Consider the following 21,502-nt stretch of genomic DNA (forward strand, 5'->3'; position numbering starts at 1 on the left):
ATCTTGACAGATAACAGATTAATTTAGAGAAAAATTGTAGATTGGAAATTAGTAATGATGTAACTTTTTCATGTATAGCACTATCATAATATCCTTACACTCCGTGAGAGTAGATGTCAGGAACATGATGATAATGATGGGTTCATAAGAACTGAAAGAAGTTACATTTATTAAAATTAGTAAATTTTATGCTCATACTAATATGCAGCTTATTTCTGATTTATTAGTTCAGATATAACCTGTCTAAAAGTAGCTATCAAAACCAACTGTTACGAATGTGCTTACAATACACCATGTTTATAATTTAAAAGAAAACACCTACCGTTTCAGAAGTTCTGTAACTAGCATAATCCACAGAATCATGTTTTTGATAATGCATATCTTCAAAGTAACCACAATCATCAAATCCTAGCCATACACCTTCTGAATTATTATGAAAAGAGTATTCTTTAGCATCTGGACTTTGTAATGTAACATTTTGTTCATCATGATAAATGTTGCTTTTTTCATGCTCTGTGAGTGCAGTTTGAGTATAATCTTTTGGAATAAAATTAGATGTTGGCATGTCTAATGATGTTTCATTAGCAGCTTTCAATCTTTTATTCTTCGGAGAACATGTAACTAGACACACATCACTTTTATTTCTTTTTCTAACTTTTGATACCGATGGCAAAGATGTTGACTGTAGATTTAAATTAGAATTTGGATACCTTTCATCATAAGAGGCAGTTAAGTTGGAAATGTTAACTATGTTTAAGGAGGATTTAGAGCTATCACTATCAACACTAAACATTTTAGATGGAAAAGGTCCAACAGCAAAGTTTTCACTTCCTTGGGTGAGCAATGAGTTTCTTTCTTTTGAATGAAGATCTAATGTATTTCTTAATTTTGAAGTAAAATGAGTTCTGAAAATTTTTGCAATTTTTTCTGATACGGGAACTGGATTACTATTTTTGTTTGTATCTGTTTTATCACAGTATATAAATGGGGATGTCCGTGTTTTATAAACTGTTTTTGAATCAGAATTACTCAATGATGAATTATTTTTTAACTTACAGATTTCTGAATCAAGCATATGATTAGATCTGAATCTTCTACATGATTTTCTGTTAAGTTTTTTGCTTGATGGGGACATATTCTGCAAACTTTTAGTATTGCTTTGTGGGGAACCATTTGTAAGTGAAAGTGAGCTATTAGGGCTATGTGGTAATTTTGAAGGTGTTGGCAAATGAATAGCATTGTCATTTACATTTTTTTCGTGATTACTATTCCATGATGTTTTATAATGTTTAACTGGAGATTTCTCTATTTCAGTTTTCTTTTTGAACTTGCCTCTATTGAAGGATGGCTTACTATCTGGTGAAGAATATTTTGTACAGGAACGAGAATTTTTCAAATAGCTAGTAGCTTCTATTGCAGAGGAAATTTTAGTCCTTTGTTTCAGTGGCAGTGGACTGGCTTCATTCATTTTGGATTCTGATAATTTTTCATCATCTGAACTGGAGCAAATCTCATAAGGCTTCACTGATGTTGAATTATTAACTGAATCATTATTACAATCATCTGTTCTTGTTTTCTGGGTTAAGTGAATTGGAGTTTTCAGTAAGGTATTTTTATCTTTACCAACCGGAGTTGAATGAAATGTACCTGATTTCTGCATGTTGCTCTTCTCTTTCAAAATGGCCTCATTCAATGATGAATTTATTAATTCATGTTGTGCTATATGTTCCTCAGTTAAATTATTTTTATCAGAAATGTTATCACTTATGATAAATGTGGGGTTCTTTTTGCTTTGTCTTTTTGATGACATGGTCTTAGACTGTGAATTCATAGTTCTCTGTGCACATTTCTCATCTTCTATATCACTACAGCAAGGGCTTGACTTAGATCTGTCACTGATAGCACAAAATTCACTGGACTGATTTTCATATTTAGACATTTGTGGATTTAATAAATTTTTAGCATTCTCTCTTGGATTTAAAAGTTCTGTAATTCCTGTATCAACACTGTTTAATGCACGAACATTAGATTTTGTACTACTTTTTTTTTCGGAGCGTACTTCTTCCAATGACACTTCCGGATTTACATTGTTTGAGCAAAGTGAAATTGCGTTCATAAAAGAATTAGATCCTTCTCCTGATGAAAGGTGCTGATTCCTTCTGGATAATGTTTCCTGATTAAAATCATCATGAAGTGAAAATGCAGGTGAACTGTCTCTTGAAGCTTGAAGTAAAGAACATTCTAAATCAGAATATTCTCTGCAAATACTCTCCAAAGACATTCTTTTTGGTTTTTCTGAATGATGTGATGAAAAACTGATTAAGGATTCATTCAGGAACTCTTTGTTTTCTTCTGAATCTGAGTGAAACAACTCAGGTGACAGTTTTTTAGACATTTCTGACCTCTTACTAGGAAATGCAGGGGGACTAGATGAGGATCTATTATCAGTGAAAGAAGAAATCAATACAGAATGTAAAGGTGTTAACTTGCATACATTTATTTGTATTTCCTTATCTGTGCTGCAGACAGTGGTTGAGGATATTCCCATTATTGGTTCCGCTACTGTATGCAGAGCACTATATTCTAAACATGAGTTATCCTGCTTATTCCCTTTCGAAGAAGACACATCTGCCTTTTCTTGTTCTTGCTTTTTGATGCTGTCAGCACTGATGTAAATGAAATCACTAACACTTATTTCCATTTCTGTTTGGCTCTGATGATAATTTAAATTGCCTAGTCAAACAAAGTTAAGAAAAATTATATTAATTTTCATGTCAATATTTTTACAAGCAAATATTCACATAAAGACAATTATGACTGGTTGAGAGAGCCAGCATAAATTTTATAATTCCATATTTTATTAGATATGCTATATATATATATGCAACGTATACACTATATTACAAAAATTATTGTGCCAACCCATTTTCTCAAACACATACTATCACAACAGGATATAATGGTAAAGATGCACACTAAATGATTAGAAATGAAGCCCAGGAATTAACTAACTTCCAGAGAGGTGTTATCACATGCTGCCATGTCAGTCAATCAGTTCACGTGATTGCAGTGCAGCACATCATTAAAAGACACCAATACATCATTAAAAGAGATGGAATCATGAGGGTGAAACAAAAGCCAGAACAGAATAACCGTGTGATAGAAAGAATGCACAATCTGTGCATTTCTTTCCACCATGCACTAGTGGCTTTTCTGAACCAGGCATTCATGATATTCACAGCTGTAGAGACCTGTTTCAGAACATTCTATACTGAATTCCACAGCATTGGTTTCCTTGTGAGCTCCTGTGTACAAGTCAAACACATCTGTCAGAAGAGATGAAAAGCTGGGGAATGGAGTGACAAAATTAAGATACATATTCTGCAAGTCAGATTTCAGAGAGAGAGAGAGAGAGAGAGGCCTCGGCATTGATGGCCAAAGTGTACCTGAATTTGTGAAATGCTCTGATGTCCATCATGTAATTTTCATAACATAGCATATAGTCACAGTTTAGGTTTTATGTTACTTAAAAAAAAATCGAAAGCACATTTATCAGGAGGTTTTTCTCAAAAGAAAATAGATCAATCAAGTTAGCAAGCTGCTGAGGGGTTGGCAATTATTTATCTGAGGTTATGTGGTATAAAACATGACACCAAAAAGAAACAAAACAAATATTTATTTATTAAAGATATCAAGCAATTTTATAAACTTGGTTTTAATCCTTTTTTAATTTAATAAGGTCTAAGCACATTGTGGCAACTTGTATAAGTAAAATTTACAAGTTCTGCATTACTTCAACCATGGAATCTCAGGGTCTGGCTCCCACTGACAAGACCCAATAAAGATTGAAACCGGTCTGGGTAGTGGCCCTTCCCTTAATGCATAGCATCATACATGTCCGCATGGAGATGTGTTTTGCATTAGGGGAGATACTAAGGAAAGTGATCACAGCTTACTCCACCTTTACCACGAGTTGCCTCAGACCGAAAATACTTACTTGACTTACCTGCTTGTTTGTTTACTTGGGAAAAAGGATTAACCCTCAGCCCGTGTCGCTGTTTTCGATCAACATAAACCATGTTAGTGTGACTTGTGTGTCCGGAGCTTATTAAATGATGTTTTTATTGAATAATTAAGCTAGTGTTCACAGAGCACATTGTTAATACATTCCAAAACATGGTACAATCAATAACAATAGCAAAAAAATAATTTAAATAACTGTTTAAACAAATAAGCATCGGAAAAGCACGAAAAAGACTGAAAAATTTTAAAATTCATATCTCCGCTTGTAATAGACCAAACCCTTCTCTTTTTTTTTTTTACGTTTTATAGGTAAATGTATGTACATTAACGCAAAATTAATGTCAAAATCATATCTTTAAATTACAATAATTATTTTTGCAATTGAAAGTTACTAATTTTACAGCAATCGTAAAAAGATAAAAAAATGGCATAAATGCATGATTTTTTTATTTACGATTTATTTAATAAAAATATTCATTCAAAATGAATGATTTTGATTAGTATGCAAAACAATAATATTCAAAATATCGTCCATTACAAGCAAGCTCCATGTGTCTAATGGACATTGAATATTTAATGCATCTTATGATGGAGATGGAAAATGTATTTGAATATCTGATGATCAATGACCACATGTTTCCAGAACATTTGAAGACCACTTGTGACCATTTCTACCTTGAATATAAGGTCTTCATCCCACAGTTGGAGTAACTAGCCACTCAAAGTTCTCTATGTCTTCTTTGTCGGTGGAAAAATTATCGCCTTCCTCTTCTTCAGATGCCTCACTCTCGACATAATTAATGGGCTCATGCTCAGAAGAGAATAAACAATCTTTTGAATTGTGAAGAGCCATTTTTGGAGCTAAAAATTTCGAAAAATGAGCATTTCTCAAAAACTTTCTTTTTTTTTTTTGGCTAAAATTACTGTAAAAATTTTTTTAATACTTACCTCACCCTTCTTAGTAATTTTTGCACAAAAATATCACCAGACAGTGAAAAAATGAAAAAGAGCACAAACTCAATATTTCATTTGGCACTCGTTGCTCATGTTGGTGGGACTTTTTTGTCCTTCAGCAACTTCGAGGCCTCTTTACACCTGAAAGGACAAACCGAAACTAACGGACTACCAGTACATTGTAGCGCTCAGCCTAAAATTTTTTACCGCTATCACATCCTACAAGATATTATAACCAATAGTTTTTAGCTGGACAAAAAAGTCCCACCGACATGGGCTGAGGGTTAAAACCAAGTTTATAAAATTGCTTGGTATCTTTAACATATAGTATACCCAAGGGGAAAAAAACTTTCTACATCTTTCTCTCATCCTGAGATTTTTATTTAATAAAGTCTAAACACCTTGTGGTAACTTGTATAGGTAAAATTTATAAGTTCTGCATTACTTCAACCTTGGCATCTCAGGGTCTGGCTCCCACTGACGAGACCTCAATAAAGGTTGAAACCAGTTGAAGTAGTGGCCCTTCCCTTAATGCATAGCATCATACATGTCTGCAAGGAGATGTGCTTTGCATTAGGAGAGATACTAAAGAAAGTGATCAGAGCTTACTCCACCTTTACTACAAGTTGCCTCAGACCTGAAAATACTTACTTGACTTACCACTTTGTTTGCTTACTTGGGAAAAAGGATTAAAACCAAGTTTATAAAGTTGCTTGGTATCTTTAACGTATAGCATACCCATGGTAAAAAAACTTTCTATAAATATTTATTTAGCTCTTAATATATTTTTCTGGATTTTCAATCAACATTTTCAGAGTATAAACAATCCACCACAGTACACAAGAGGTAACAATTAGTTTCAGAGACCATTCAGAATTGTAGTATGCTTAAAAAAGTACTAACATCATATTGTGGTGCATTCTAATGCTGGATAAAAAGACCAGTAAAAACAGGATGTTATACCTGTTGGAAGTTTTTCACTTGGTTTAATCCTTTATCCAAGTGTATACAAACAAGTTTCCACCTGAACTATTTTCAGGACTGGACAACTCATGTATAGAAGCTTATGACTTGACATCACTTGACTTACTATCCCATAATGCAAAGCCCATATCCTTATGGGTATGTATAATGCTATGCATTATGGGAAGGGGTCACTACCCAGACCAGTTTCGACCTTTATTGAGGTCTTATCAATGGGAGCCAGACCCAGAGGTGATACCAAGGCTAAAATAAAGCAGAAGCAATATTTTCATATACGAGTTGCCAAAAGGTCACACCTTATTATTAAAATACTCTGGATTAGAGAATTGTGTTGGAAGTTTTTCCAGTGGGTAGTGACCCCTTCCCATAATGCATAGCATTACACATACCAGTAAGGATATGTGCTTTGAATTATGGGATACTAAGGCAAGTGATGTAAAGTCATAAGCTTTTATATATGAGTTGCCCCAGTCCTGAAAATAGTTCAGGTGCAAACTTGTTTGTAACCTGAGTAGAGGATTAAACCAAGCATATAATTTCTTGGTATCTTTAATTTATGATGTTATACTTGCTGATCACAATCCAGTGAAATATTAGCAACTAAATATACAAAGATCTTATTTTGTTTCTATATAAGAAGAATATTCTTATCTATATAATAACTGTAGGGGAATAAGCGTCATGTGTTTGGTTAGCAGAATATTTAGTCGAATCATGAGGGGCAGAACTGAATTCAAGACACCCCAGGTAATATATGAAGAACAGTCTAGTTTTATGACAATATCCCAACAAATGGTTGCTAACAATAAGGAACTCCATTTGATTTCTGTAGATTTGGAGAAAGCTTAAGATATCATCTAAGGAAGACGATGTAGCAGGCATTGAAGACAGCATGAGTAGATGAGCAAACAGCAGAGATGGTGCAAAGGATGCACCAAGGTTCTAGATCTGATATAAAGATTGGTGACAAATTTTTTGAAGAATTTAATATTAGCAAGGAGGAAGCTCAAGCAGGGATGTTGTAGTGTCAACAACACTTTCAAGATCTACTTAGATGTATCCTTGGAGGATTGGAACAAGCAGTGCTGTGGAATAGATGTACCCAGAGAACCAATCTTGCATTTTCTTCCTTTTGTTGATGATGATCAGGTGATCCTTGTACAGGACATAGAGGATGTGGAATACCAGAAGAAACCTACTGGATATGTATAAATAATGGGTCCTGAAAGCCAGTTTGTTATATACTAAGTAGTTGATGACAGCAAAACAAATCTTGAGTTAGAGGCAGGAACCATAGAATCAATGAATTTTCAAGTATCTGGGCTCCATGATGAATAAGTCCGGCCAATGTGAAGTGGACATTTTCTTTACAGTCAAGTCACCCAATACAGCATCTTCTTATGATGTGCTGGATGATTATAGAGAGTATAATGACCTATATATGTGAGTGTAGGACCCTGATATCAAGGAAATAAGAATAAGAGTTGTGGAGATAGATTATATCAGATGAAATATGAGAGTCACCTGAGAAATGTATATATTTGAACAGAGATGGAAGATAAATAGCCAATTAAGAAGAGGATGGAGGCACATGCCTTTGAAATGGTACAAACATGTTCAAAAATGAAAGAAGAACAATGGCCATTGAACATTATGAACTAACCACCTACTGAAATGAGGAAAAGAGGAAGACCAAGGACTATGTAGAGAGAAAGCACTGTGAAAGTCATAGAGAAAAGAAGCATACAGAATGAGGATTGGAAAAATCATAAAGAATGGAATCTGAGAACAACAAGTAAAAAAAAGCTTGGAAATAAAAAAAGTTGTTTGCTCCTTTGGTGTTGTGATTTATACTGCAAAAGACTATAAGATGGATATATATAATTGTTCATCAGATCCAATAGGCATCATAGTCTTCAACTTAATAGTTTCTCATTTCAAAATTAAAAGAAGAACTAAAATTTTAGAAGTAAACAAAATGAATGATAATCATAAAACATTTATAATAATATCCCAATGAAACATGGAATATTAATAAACGTTTTTACTTGTGATTTAATATTTGATAGCATTTCTATTATTATTTTTAGGAAACATTTTAAAAGACTTTAAAGAGATTAACTAATAGTAGCAATACTGGCATTTGATTATACAGACAACCTTATCATATACATTTTGCTGTAGAGCTTCATATTTGAGGAAGAAAAGATTATATTTAATGAGTGGCCCAGTTGGATAAGTGAATAAGGTATCTGTTCACAAGCTCACAGGCTGTTCAAATCTTATCATGGCAACAGATGTTTGTGGATATTTTAAAGTGGGAAATGAATTTCATTTGTGGTGGTGTGAGACTAAAAACATCCTGCTTACTATTCATAACACCACCAAGAAAAAAATATAATTAATTTATTGTACTTATTAATCTTTCACTGGTTTTGCCCTAGCATTTCCAGAGCACAAATTACAACGTGTGACAAGTACACAATTAGACAGCTGTAGAAACAACTTAAATTGTAAATGAAAAGAAATAACATCTTAACACATTTTACACGGAGAGGCTATCATGTATAAAGCACATCCATTAAGCAAATGGAAACTAAAATTGTCAACACAATATGCTTGCCTTCTTAAAAAGATGACAGCATATGAATATCATTCTTAATTGCTTATGATTCAAACAGAAGTTCCATTCAAAAAACGCCAAATGCATTTACGTGAAGGTAAGCTTAACATTAATTCAAGAACAGACCACAGCATCCATGTCGTCCTTGGAAAATTCAGAGTCAAAATCATTTCACTACAGGAGGAGGTTCAAAAATTCTAAATCTAGAACTGTCATCAACTCTCTATACCATCTCTGATACTGCAGCAACTAAAAAATTTGAAAAAAATGTTAAGAGCCATCATTTAAACACATCATGAAAATTATGGAAACAACTACCATGTCAGAGTAAAACTTTAGTTTAGTATAAACCAAAATAAACACTCAACGTTTTGCCCTTCACATTAAGGTCATCATCTGGAATATACATATATGTACAAAGAAACAAGCTAAATTAATAACTTATGTATAACACCAACAGTAATAACTTTAATGAATTAAAAGGTACAAATATTTCATACTGAAAGTAACAGTACATCATCAGTGTAGAACAAACAGCGGATTACCAATTAAATTGTTGCCAGAAGCAACAATTTAATTGGTAATCCAGAAGATTAATATTAATAAAATATTATTAAATAATTCTTAAAAACTATTTCATTGATGGTTGCATAAGATGAGAATCTCCCAAATGTTTGGGGGGGGGGGGGGGAGAGAGAGAGACGGTCATTTCGATTCAAATTCAGCCAAAGTAAAAGGGCTTCGCAACTTTCTTTAAAAAGGTGTTCGTATTTAAACCTGCATCTATGGAGAAGACAAGCCTTATTCCACTGGATATTATGTTTAGTGTCAATGCTATGTTGTGCTAGACCAGACTTATGAGGTTTCATGTATTCGATATAATACTGATGTTCCTCATCCTTTTTTCCACAGAACGGCCTGTTTATCCAAAGTATGATAAATTACATTCACATGGTATCTGGTAAACACCAGCTAATGATAGAGGTGCCAGTTGGTCTTTTGTAGATGGCAACAAGTGAGAAATTTTGTTGATAAGAAAATATGTGGGAATAAGATGATACTTCTTCAAAATTCTGCCAATAGGTTCTGAGATGCCTGAAATATAAGGGATTGGAACATAGGAGTCAATTATCTGCTGGATTTGATCAGGGTTGTAACCATTATACTCTGTTAACTTTTTTCTAGTGAAAAGTTCTTGTTGTAAGCTTAATGGGGAGAAACACACTTTATGTGCTCTATTAATTAAAGATTTGATAATGTTGATTTTTTGAGAGGTGTGATGGGCAGATGTTTGATGAATGTATCTACCAGTAAAGGTAGGTTTTTGATAGACACTTGTTGACAAAGTACCAGAGGATGTGCATGTAAGGAGGATGTCCAAGAATGGTAAACTACCAACTTTCTTTTTCCATGGTGAACTGAATGCATGGGTGAAAGCTATTTATCTATTGTAGAAATGTGGTAAGTTCCTCTTCAGTATGTGGCCAAATAGCAAAGACATCATTGACACAACGAAACCAAAGAGAGGGTTGGGGATGAATAGATGAAAAAAAAAGGTGTCTTCCAGATGTTTCAAAAAATAGTTTGCCAAAGTAGGAGACAGAGGGCTACCCGTGGCAGTACCTTCAACTTGTTTGTAGATCTTGTTTTTCCAGCTGAAATATCCTGAATGTATATAACAAATTCAAAAATCTTTGCAATATCCGGAGGGTAATCATCATATAGTAAGTTGACTATGTCAGCTAATGGAGTATTTTTAAAAGCAAGTTACCACTATGTAATTTATTGAGTGCTGAAATCCATGCGCTAACTTCTTTAAGAAAAAATAGTGAAATATCTATTTCAAAATCTGATAAAGGAAAAGCTGTAGTGATCATGGGTAAGACTGACTATGAGAGAAAAGTAACCTGCCTTTTACAAGATACCTCCACCTATCAAGAAATCAATCATAATCCCTACAAATTTACAAATTAAACAATTAAATAAGTTGCTTGATGAAGTTATCAGTTTGAATCAAAACACCGTGGATAAACTGCGCACTCATTTTGGAAGAACTCCTCACTTATATGGCCTCCCAAAAATCCATAAAGAAGGTTATCCAGTTAGACCAATCATGAATTGTATTGATTCTCCCACTTATCGAATTGCTAAATTTTTATCACATTCATTAACTGCCCTTACTGGACATTCTAGATCATTCATCAAAAATTCGACACATTTTCTTGAACAAATCAAGGATGTTCAAATCAAAGAGTCTGACTTGTTTGTCAGTTTTGATATTGTTTCCCTTTTTACCAATATTCCATTAGCTGACACTAACTTACTATATGATGATTACCCTCCAGATATTGCAAAGATTTTTGAATTTGTTATACACTCAGGATATTTCAGCTGGAAAAACAAGATCTACAAACAAGTTGAAGTTACTGCCATGGGTAGCCCTCTGTCTCCACCTTTGGCAAACTATTTTTTGAAACATCCAAATAGCAAACATGTCTTTGCTATTTGGCCATACTGAAGAGGAACTTACCACATTTCTACAATAGATAAATAGCTTTCACCCATGCATTCAGTTCACCATGGAAAAAGAAAGTTGGTAGTTTACCATTCTTGGACATCCTCCTTACATGCACATCCTCTGGTACTTTGTCAACAAGTGTCTATCAAAAACCTACCTTTACTGGTAGATACATTCATCAAACATCTGCCCATCACACCTCTCAAAAAATCAACATTATCAAATCTTTAATTAATAGAGCACATAAAGTGTGTTTCTCCCCATTAAGCTTACAACAAGAACTTTTCACTAGAAAAAAGTTAACAGAGTATAATGGTTACAACCCTGATCAAATCCAGCAGATAATTGACTCCTATGTTCCAATCCCTTATATTTCAGGCATCTCAGAACCTATTGGCAGAATTTTGAAGAAGTATCATCTTATTCCCACATATTTTCTTATCAACAAAATTTCTCACTTGTTGCCATCTACAAAAGACCAACTGGCACCTCTATCATTAGCTGGTGTTTACCAGATACCATGTGAATGTAATTTATCATACTTTGGATAAACAGGCCGTTCTGTGGAAAAAAGGATGAGGAACATCAGTATTATATCGAATACATGAAACCTCATAAGTCTGGTCTAGCACAACATAGCATTGACACTAAACATAATATCCAGTGGGATAAGGCTTGTCTTCTCCATAGATGCAGGTTTAAATACGAACACCTTTTTAAAGAAAGTTGCGAAGCCCTTTTACTTTGGCTGAATTTGAATCGAAATGACCGTCTCTCTCTCTCTCCCCCCCCCCCCCAAACATTTGGGAGATTCTCATCTTATGCAACCATCAATGAAATAGTTTTTAAGAATTATTTAATAATATTTTATTAATATTAATCTTCTGGCACGCGGCAACAATTTAATTGGTAATCCACTGACTGTTCTTTTGTATTCAATTCCTTTAACTGTTTGTTCTACACTGATGATACTGTTACTTTCAGTACGAAATATTTGTCCCTTTAATTCATTAAAGTTATTACTGTTGGTTTTATAAGTGCTAAGTTATTAATTTTAATTATGCTATAGGTACCTCTAGAGATTAAAGAAACAAGCTGCACTACAATCTCCATGGCATGCTAAAGTTACTGACCGACCATTACAACTACTGGCCTGACCTCTGGTGGAAAAAACCTTACTACATCAAAGCTAGAGTACTATTATTATCAATTAGACTATAATAAATTTAGTTTAATCCTTTATCCAAGTGTAAGCAAACAAAGTTTGCACCTGAAAGTATCTTCAGGACTGGGGCAAGGTGGTACAACACTGGGCAACTCCTTGCAAAGGTGGAGCAAGCCAACATCACTCCTATCTCAGTATCTCTCATAATGCAAAACACATCTCCTTGCAGATATGTATAATGTTATGCATTAAGGAAAGGGCCACTACCGAATGTATAATATTATGCATTAAGGGAAGGGCCACTACCCAATGTATAATGTTATGCATTAAGGGAAGGGCCACTACCCAATGTATAATGTTATGCATTAAGGGAAGGGCCACTACCCAATGTATAATGTTATGCATTAAGGGAAGGGCCACTACCCAATGTATAATGTTATGCATTAAGGGAAGGGCCAATAACATTATACATATCTGCAAGGAGATGTGTTTTGCATTATGAGAGATAATGAGATAGGAGTGATGTTGGCTTGCTCCACCTCTGCAACGAGTTGCCCAGTGTTGTACCACCTTGCCCCAGTCTTGAAGATACTTTCAGGCACAAACTTTGTTTGCTTACACTTGGATAAAGGATTAAACTAAATTTATTATAGTCTAACCAAGTGAAAAAGAAATTTTCATCAAAATATTATCAATTAGGTTACAAAATTAAATTAAGCTGGAGAGCAACATGTTTACAAAAAGTAAAAAATTAATATATAATAAATAAAAAAAATTACTTCTCTAAGTAGACATATAAATTACCACCAACTGGTATGGATAGTAGCCAATAAAAGCTGAAAAACTGCTTAGAGTAAGTCAGGGTTTGCTGGAAACTAAGTGGGCTGCCATCCAAATTTTTGGGATTTTTATGCCACAATTATTGTTAAGATTAGGGTGGTTAATCAAAATTTCACAGGCTTCTTTAAATATATCCTACACGTGGTACAGTCATATTTAAACTCGGCAGCCCATTTCTTAATTGTCAAAAATGAAGGAGAAGAATGCCCATAAACTTTAATTAACTTTGAATGAATTTCTTTTGGCGTTAAAATTTCTTTTCCAAAGAATTTTATAACCGCAAGATACTCAATTTTATCCACTTCAAGAGATACAGACAATACCTTTGCTTCAGACAGCTGTATAAAACAAACTACTTGATAGAATCACTTGCAATTTCACATGGATGCTTATGACAGATATACCAACTTAGAAAAAAAAAATCTTGCCGATAGTGTTGCCATCTATGGTCGAGGAGAGAACTTTTCAGACCACCCTCGTATATAAGTATTATTAAATAAATCTTGCCTGATAAGCAGTATTTGTAACTGACAAAATTGGCGAAAATTTAGTTAATAGTTAGACCAGTTTAAAAAATTGTAATGGACAACACGAGGAACTAAATTTCTAATTGGTACCATCTATTTTTGGATAAAGAGAGAGAAAACAAGTATTACTTTGATCTTAAAATGACTGACTCCCAGATTTTGGAAAAGTGATACAACCATACATGTTGAGGTTTGGGGAATATTTTAAAGCTGCTGCTGAATTCAAAAACAGTCTCTGAATTATGACTTCTGTGTAGCACTTTTGTTTTTTTCATATGATCCTGTGTGAAAGGGCATGGCATGGTCTGCTGGTACCAATTGCCATAACGATAATGCTGAATGTATTTTTTACGTTCTCTGAGGCATATGCCAACTGTTCATCCTGTTTGTCCATACTAAGCCATGTCAAGTACAAGACACTTCATACACTCGTAGATTTAATAAAATTAAATATTTTGCCCTTAGGTGAATGGATGAGAGTTGCCAGTTTGATACATGGTTTAAGTATAGTGAGGGGCTGATTTATTAAGCACTCTTGATATCTTTTTGGATGTGACCTGAATGTATGGGATGGGGCCAGTCTTGCTGTAGTCTTGTGTATTAGGTGATGAAGGGGAGCATTTAAGATTCTGTCTACTGTTTGGTGATTATAGCCACTCGCTAAAAAAATGTGTTGCAGGTAAGTGAGATCAGTGGTAAGGGCATTAATTGGAACAGGTGCCAATGTTAACTAAATTGTTGCTGTTCATGTACTGTGATAAACTGTTTTTTTTTTTTTGCTCTAAAGATGTTAGATATATGAAGTATGTCCAGAAAGCAAGGTGCTATAAAAAATGTAGAAAAAAAATATTATTTTAAAATACCCCCCTCCACCCCCACCACCACACACACTTTACCACATAATTGTCATTGACTTCCAGGCAATTTTGGTATTGTGGCACCAACTTCTTCATACCTGCGTTAAAAAAGCCTGCTGCCAGTGAGTTCAACCACTGAATCATGTTTTTTTTTTTTTCCTCATCTTCTTCAACGCACTAATATGGAAGCCACTGCTTCAAATGCAGAGGAACAAGAGGAGGTCACTGGCGTGAGGTCAGGGCTGTAGAGTTGGTGATTGAAAAGTTCCTGCCCAAACTTTTGAATTTGCTGGACAGTTTGAGTTACAGCATGAACTGGTGGTTTGTCATGCAAAAGCACAATCCCTGATGACAGCATACCTCATATTTTGTTCTGAATTGCTCTTCTGAGTTTCTTCAGCTTTTCACAATATGCATCATTAGTAACTGTGGTTCCTCACTGAAAAAAATCAATGCACAAGATCCCTTTTCAGTCCCAGAAGCCATAATTTTTTTGACCAGTGGCGCCTGTTTTAATTTTTTTTTTTTTTTTTTTGCTTTCAGAAGATGATGAATGGAACTACTGCAATATTTGCTGTTTTGACTCAACTTTTGTGTACGAAATTCATTTTTCGTCACCAGTCATGATATGAGAAAAAAAGTTCTTCATTTTTGTAATGCTCCAAAAAATTTTGAACTGATTCCACTTGTTGCTGTTTATGTGCATCAGTCAGCATTATTGGGACCCATCTGGCACACAATTTCTTATATCTCAGCTTTTCTGTCATATTTCATGAAGACAGCATGAAACTTCCAGGAATTCAAAAGAAAGTTCTGTAATTGTGAAATGACAATTTGTGTGAATTTTACTGTTCATTCTTTCCACCAAATCAGATGGCCATTGTGCTCTTCATCGTAAACATTGTTGTGCCCTTCTTTAAACAAACGACACGACTGCCTAACCTTACTAGCACTCATTAAGTTAGGTCTGTAAACCTTACAGTCATCGGTGAATTTCTGCAACACTATTGTTTTCTGCCAACAAAAGCTATACCACACCATGAACCTCTCAAATGGCAGGATTTTTTTTTTTAATCACAGCACTCATTAGAAATTATTCGTAAGACAACAAATGATAACACTATGAAAGTTAAATGACCAAAAGCTATAATGTTATGAGTCACTCTATGCTACCATACATGAGCAATCCCTCTCCCAAATCTTATTTGGTGGTAAATTCTGAATGGACCTTGCTTTCTGGATGCAGCTTATAATACCCACAAAATATAAGTGAAATAAATACTGTGAATGAATAATGTTAAATAAATTAACATGAACTGCTGACACAAGCCTTTCTGCTCATTCGAGAATTCTTCAAAGAGAAGATATCATATGCAAGGCACGGCAATTTAGCAAGCGGAAATTAAAATTGGCATGGCAGCTAAACAGGTTAGGTGCTGAGAGACACTAATATAATACTAAACTAGATGTTAATATTAAAAGCAAGTTTCATTCAGCCAAGGTCCTATTTATTTACAGACAAGCTAGTACAGCACTAATGAGTGAACAAATTAGCACTACTTGTGGGAAAGCTGTCAAAAATAAATGCAGCTATCAATGTTCTATGCAACAAACTGTGTGATATTTTAAACCTGAACTTTGGGCAATCCTTGACAACATCCAATAAGAAATTCAAAAAAAGTTGATGGCTAGCACCAGAAAAAATTTGAAATCCTCTAACATTGTAGTTACAACAAGATCACATTGTAAATTTATCATTGGTGGCCCAAATGGAGGAAGCTGTCAGTGCATTAAGTCAAGGTGAAAAAATAACTTTGCCATTATTACACCTAGGCAAGTTCCAAAAGTGAAAATAATGGTATCTGTTGAACTTGAAATATATAACCTGCCTCCAATTATAGCCAATAATATTCATTTGGATATAGCCAACATCTTAACCCAATCCAAACCTCCCAGAAGCAATATGCAAAAATAAATAAATACATAAATACCTTAAGAGAGTTATACAGTAATAACAATATTGTGATAACCAAAGCAAACAAAGGTATTGAAAGTTTATTTTTCACTTGGTTAGACAAATTTAGTTTAATCCTTTATCCAAGTGTGAGCAAACAACGTTTGCGTCTGAAAGTATCTTCAGGACTAGGGTAAGGTGGTACAACACCGGGCAACTCGTTGCAAAGGTGGAGCAACGAGTTGCCCGGTGTTGTACCACCTTACCCTAGTCCTGAAGATACTTTCAGGTGCAAACGTTGTTTGCTCACACTTGGATAAAGGATTAAACTAAATTTATTATAGTCTAACCAAGTGAAAATAAACTTTCAACATCTTTCTCTAAATCCAGAATAATTTATTAAAAAGGTGGCACACCGTTTGGCAACTCCTATAGGTAGAGATGACCTTGCTAATGCTTCTGCCTGGTATCTCCACTTGGGCCTGGCTCCCACTGAAGAGACCTCATAAAGATCGAAACTAGTCTGGGTAGTGGCCCTTCCCCTTAATGTATAACATTATACATATCTGCAAGGAGATGTGTTTTGCATTATGGGAGATACTGAGATAGGAGTGATGTTAGCTTGCTCCACCTTTGCAACGAGTTGCCCGGTGTTGTTCCACCTTACCCCAGTCTTGAAGATACTTTCAGGTGCAAACTTTGTTTGCTCACACTTGGATAAAGGATTAAACTAAATTTATATTACAAACAAAGGTAATGCAACTGTGATAATAAATCAAACAGAATATGAAAACAAAATGCACATTCTTTTTACAAGATTAGTCTACATACCAAATCATAGCTTATGATCATACTAACAAAAGAATAAAGTTTATAAATTACTGAAGAAAGTCACTTTCTAGTCTAAAGAAACTGTTAAAAAAAAACTCAAGCCTTTTCATGTAAAAACACCTAGAATATATGGAGCATCAAAAATTCACAAACAAGATGCACCCCTATGCCCAGTTGTGAATAGTATAAAACAGTCCTGCATACAAACTTGCTAAACATTTTGCTTAATTACTAGCCTTCATCACACAGGTAATTCTTCCTCTTTTATTAAAAAATTCTGTTCAGCTATAAAGACTATTAAAAGACCAGATGTTAAAAAGTTCAGACATAATGATTAGTTTCAATATTACTTCACTATTTATAAATTTACCATTGACTGAGACCCTTGATTTGTTCAAGTCACATTTCCACCAGGCATATTTGAATTATTCAAATTTACAGTACATGCTGGTCATTTTGCATGGAAAGGGAAGACATACAAACAATTAGATGGGACAGATATGTGCTTCCCCACATCTACCTGTTTAGTCAATTTCTACACAAAACATTTAGAAAAATCAAGCAATGAATACAGCCACTCTCAAACCAGTGGTTTGATTTTGTTATGTTGATGTGTTTGTTATTTGGTCACATAGTCCAGACACTACATACACTTTAGTGCATTTAAATAGCCAACACCCTAAAATCCACTTCACGATGAACAGGAATCTAATGACTGTCTGCCCTTTCTAGACAGACTAGTCACGTGCTGATCTGATGGCTCATTACCTTTTTCTGTTTATAAAAAACCTACACATACAGGAAGATATTTGCACAAACAAGCACACCATCAACAATATGATATCCTAAAAACACTAACACACAGAGCCAGAACATTATCATCTGTTCCGATGATAATGCTCTGACCACTAAACTCACTTACCTGTGTCACACATCATTAGCCAATTGCTATAATCCCCCCAAAATAGACGAAATACTAAATGCTCCCAGAAATCCTCTTCACCTAATATGCAAGACTACAGCAAAACTGCATCTATACCATATATCCAAGAAGATATCAAGAGTGCTTAATAAATATCAGCTCCTCACCACATTTAAACCAGATATCAAATTGGCATCTCTCATCATTACTATGGACAAACAGGAAGAACTGTTTACATCCACCTAGGAGAATATTAAAATTACATTCGGCACTATTGTGATGGAAAGTCAGGACTAGTAGACCATGCCTTGGGTACCCCCTTCACACAGGATCAAATGGAAGAAAACAAAAGTGCTATACAGAAGCCATTATAACTCAGAGACTGTTCTTGAATTCATTTTCCAAAAATCTAGGAGACAGTCACTTCAAAATCAAATTAATACTTGTTTTCTCTCTCTTTATCTATTCAACAGAAGACACCAATTAGGACTTTAGTTCCTTGTGCTGTCCATTACAATTTTATAAACTGGTTCCACTATTAACTAAATTGTTGCTGTTCGTGTACTGTGACAAACTGCTTTTTGTGCTCTGATGATGCTTGATATAATACCAGTGAAACATCAGCAAATAAGTTAAATAAATACTAATCATTTTCTTTTTATTAATAAAATAAATTAACATGACAATTTTCACATACATGATCACAAAATATTTAATAAATTTCTCCACAATTATATACCGATCATTCAGTTCAGTAATAATGAGCTGCTCATGCAGCTCATTATCTATAATACTTTTTTGTATATCTATAAAAGCGTTGAAATTAATTTTTGCCTTCATAGTCAATGGTAATTCAAATTTTGCTTTACAATTATTCTTTCATTAAAACAATTTAATTAATGCTAGGTGTCACTTCTAATACACTGCTTTACACAATTGATTTATAGGATTTATACTATTTTCATAGCTTTCTTGGAATATATATTTCCTGAAGAAATCCTTAAATGATATAACCACTCAAGACTTATTATGACATGTACTATGATTTACAATAAACTACTTTAAAATTATGTAAGATATTTATTAGTGGAAAAAAAAAAAAAATATATATATATATAAAGGGTGTCCCAAAATTCACGCAAGATTTAAATTTAGCGCCATTTGTGCGGTAAAGTGTTGCCAACGAGAAAAAAAAGACAGCGTGACAGCTGACAGTTCAGGGTTATTAAAAATGGAGCGCTACACGAAAGAACAACGCATTTTCATTGTTGAGCAATATTTTAAAAATAATGAAGGTTGGGCAGCTACAGTTCGCAATTTTCTTACAAAATATGGTCAGAATAGTGATTTAACTTCATCAACTGTGAAAAGATTAATTAAAAATTCAAAGAAACTGGATCAATTAGTGATCTTATACACTCTGGCCGTCCTTCAACAAGTCGTTCAACAGAAAACATCGAAGCAGTTTGTGAGAGTGTTGCTGGGAGTCCAGGAACATCAATTCGGCACCGTGGTCTTGAATTGGGCATTTCGAGAAGCTCTCTACAGCGTATTCTCACGAAAGATTTGCATCTTTATGCTTACAAAGTTCAATTGACTCAAGAACTGAAGCCTACTGACCACACACAGCGAAAAGAGTTCGTTGAATGGATTATAGAACAACAACAAGTGGATGCTTATTTTTGGAACAAAATCATCTTCAGCGATGAGGCTCATTTTCATCTCGACGGCTTCGTTAATCGACAAAATTGTCGCATTTGGGGGTTCAGAAAATCCACGAGTGATTGTTGAGAAACAAATGCATCCACAACGTGTCACTGTTTGGTGCGGATTTTGGGCTGGAGGCATCATCGGTCCATTCTTCTTCGAAAATGCGGCTGGTAAGGCAATAACAGTTAATGGTGGTCGCTATCGCGACATGATAATCCAGTTTTTTGTGCCTAAATTGCAAGATATGGATGTGGACGACATGTGGTTTCAACAAGACGGTGTCACATGCTATACAGCCCGAGAAACAATTCAAATACTGCATGAGTCATTTCCTGGTTGTGTAATTTCCCATTTTGGTGATCAGAATTGGCCGCCAGATCATGTGACTCAACGCCGTTGGACTTTTTTTTTTTTTTTTTGAAGTCTAAGGTTTACGCCAACAAGCCCACGACCACCCAGGCCTTGAAGGAGGAAATTGAGCGCTGTATCAACGAAAAGCCACATTTATGCAAAATGGTCATGGAAAATTCCGACAAAAGAGTGCATATGTGCCAGCAAAACCGTGGAGGCCATTTACCCGATATGCTATTCCATGCATAACCCTATACTGTATACTTTATGAATCAATAAGAAATTACAATTTTTAATTAAAAACCTGTGTTTTCTATCAAAATTACTTCTTGCGTGAATTTTGGGACACCCTGTATATACACACACACACATATATATATATATATATATATATATATATATATAGAAAGTATTTTACCTTGGGTATAGTAAATGTTAAAAATACCAAGCAATTTTAAACCTGGTTTTACTCCATTTCCCAAGTAAGCAAACAGAAGTTTGCGCCTGCAAGTGATGCAAGTCTAGCTGATCCTACAGGTAGTGCAAGACCAAGGCAACTTGTGGTAAAGGTGGCATAAGCTCTGATCACTAATCTTAATATTTACCTTTAATGCCATATTACCTTTTATATATATATATATATATATATATATATGAATGGCCTTAGGCATAATTATATAATAGCACCATAGAAAATATCTAGTTTACAAATCATAGCAAAAATAGAGTCAAGCAATGTCCAGAACATGGTCTGCAGGTCTGACTTGCCATGCAGATAACTGCAGATGTAGTTTTTTATGTTCTTCAAAAGTGAATATTAACTACCAATCTGTCCATAGTGGGCTAAATTTCACGCAAAGGAAACTTTACACACTCTACAATGTGTAAAGGAATGCACTTATCATCTTTTTTATATATTGGAATGTTACTGGCCTTATAATTTCAAGTCATTCGAGAAACAGAGTGACTGCATATTTAATAAGCTCTATATTAAATCTTCTATATCATCTTCCCCAGGGGATTTTCCTGATTTACTTTGATGTATTGCTTGTTGGATTTCTTATGTTATTTCTTCCATGATATAGTTAGTAATAAACATTATATCAAATTTAGTTTCATTACTATCTTAAGTTATGGAATCCAACCAGGGATTTCTGTTTGATTATTTCAAGTTTAACTTTTTCCTTTTACATCCTTATTCATGTTTCTTAGAAATTTGTATGTATTTGGTCTCTTCACTGTA

General features: G+C 34.4%; 1 protein-coding gene across 1 annotated transcript in view; it reads right to left on the reverse strand.

Annotated features, from left to right (window-relative positions):
- The window catches only part of mus312 (mutagen-sensitive 312), a 575,442-nt gene that overhangs the window by 209,789 nt on the left and 344,151 nt on the right, over positions 1-21,502 (reverse strand). The window contains exon 16 of the mRNA XM_090395332.1: positions 323-2,733. Within this exon, the coding sequence (XP_090251458.1) occupies positions 323-2,733 (2,411 nt within the window). The remainder of the gene's footprint in view (positions 1-322; positions 2,734-21,502) is intronic.

This window comes from Typopeltis vanoorti, chromosome 7, assembly GCF_054136105.1.
Source record: "Typopeltis vanoorti isolate ZY-2024b chromosome 7, IOZ_Tvanoo_1.0, whole genome shotgun sequence".
Taxonomy (NCBI): Eukaryota; Metazoa; Arthropoda; class Arachnida; order Uropygi; family Thelyphonidae; genus Typopeltis; species Typopeltis vanoorti.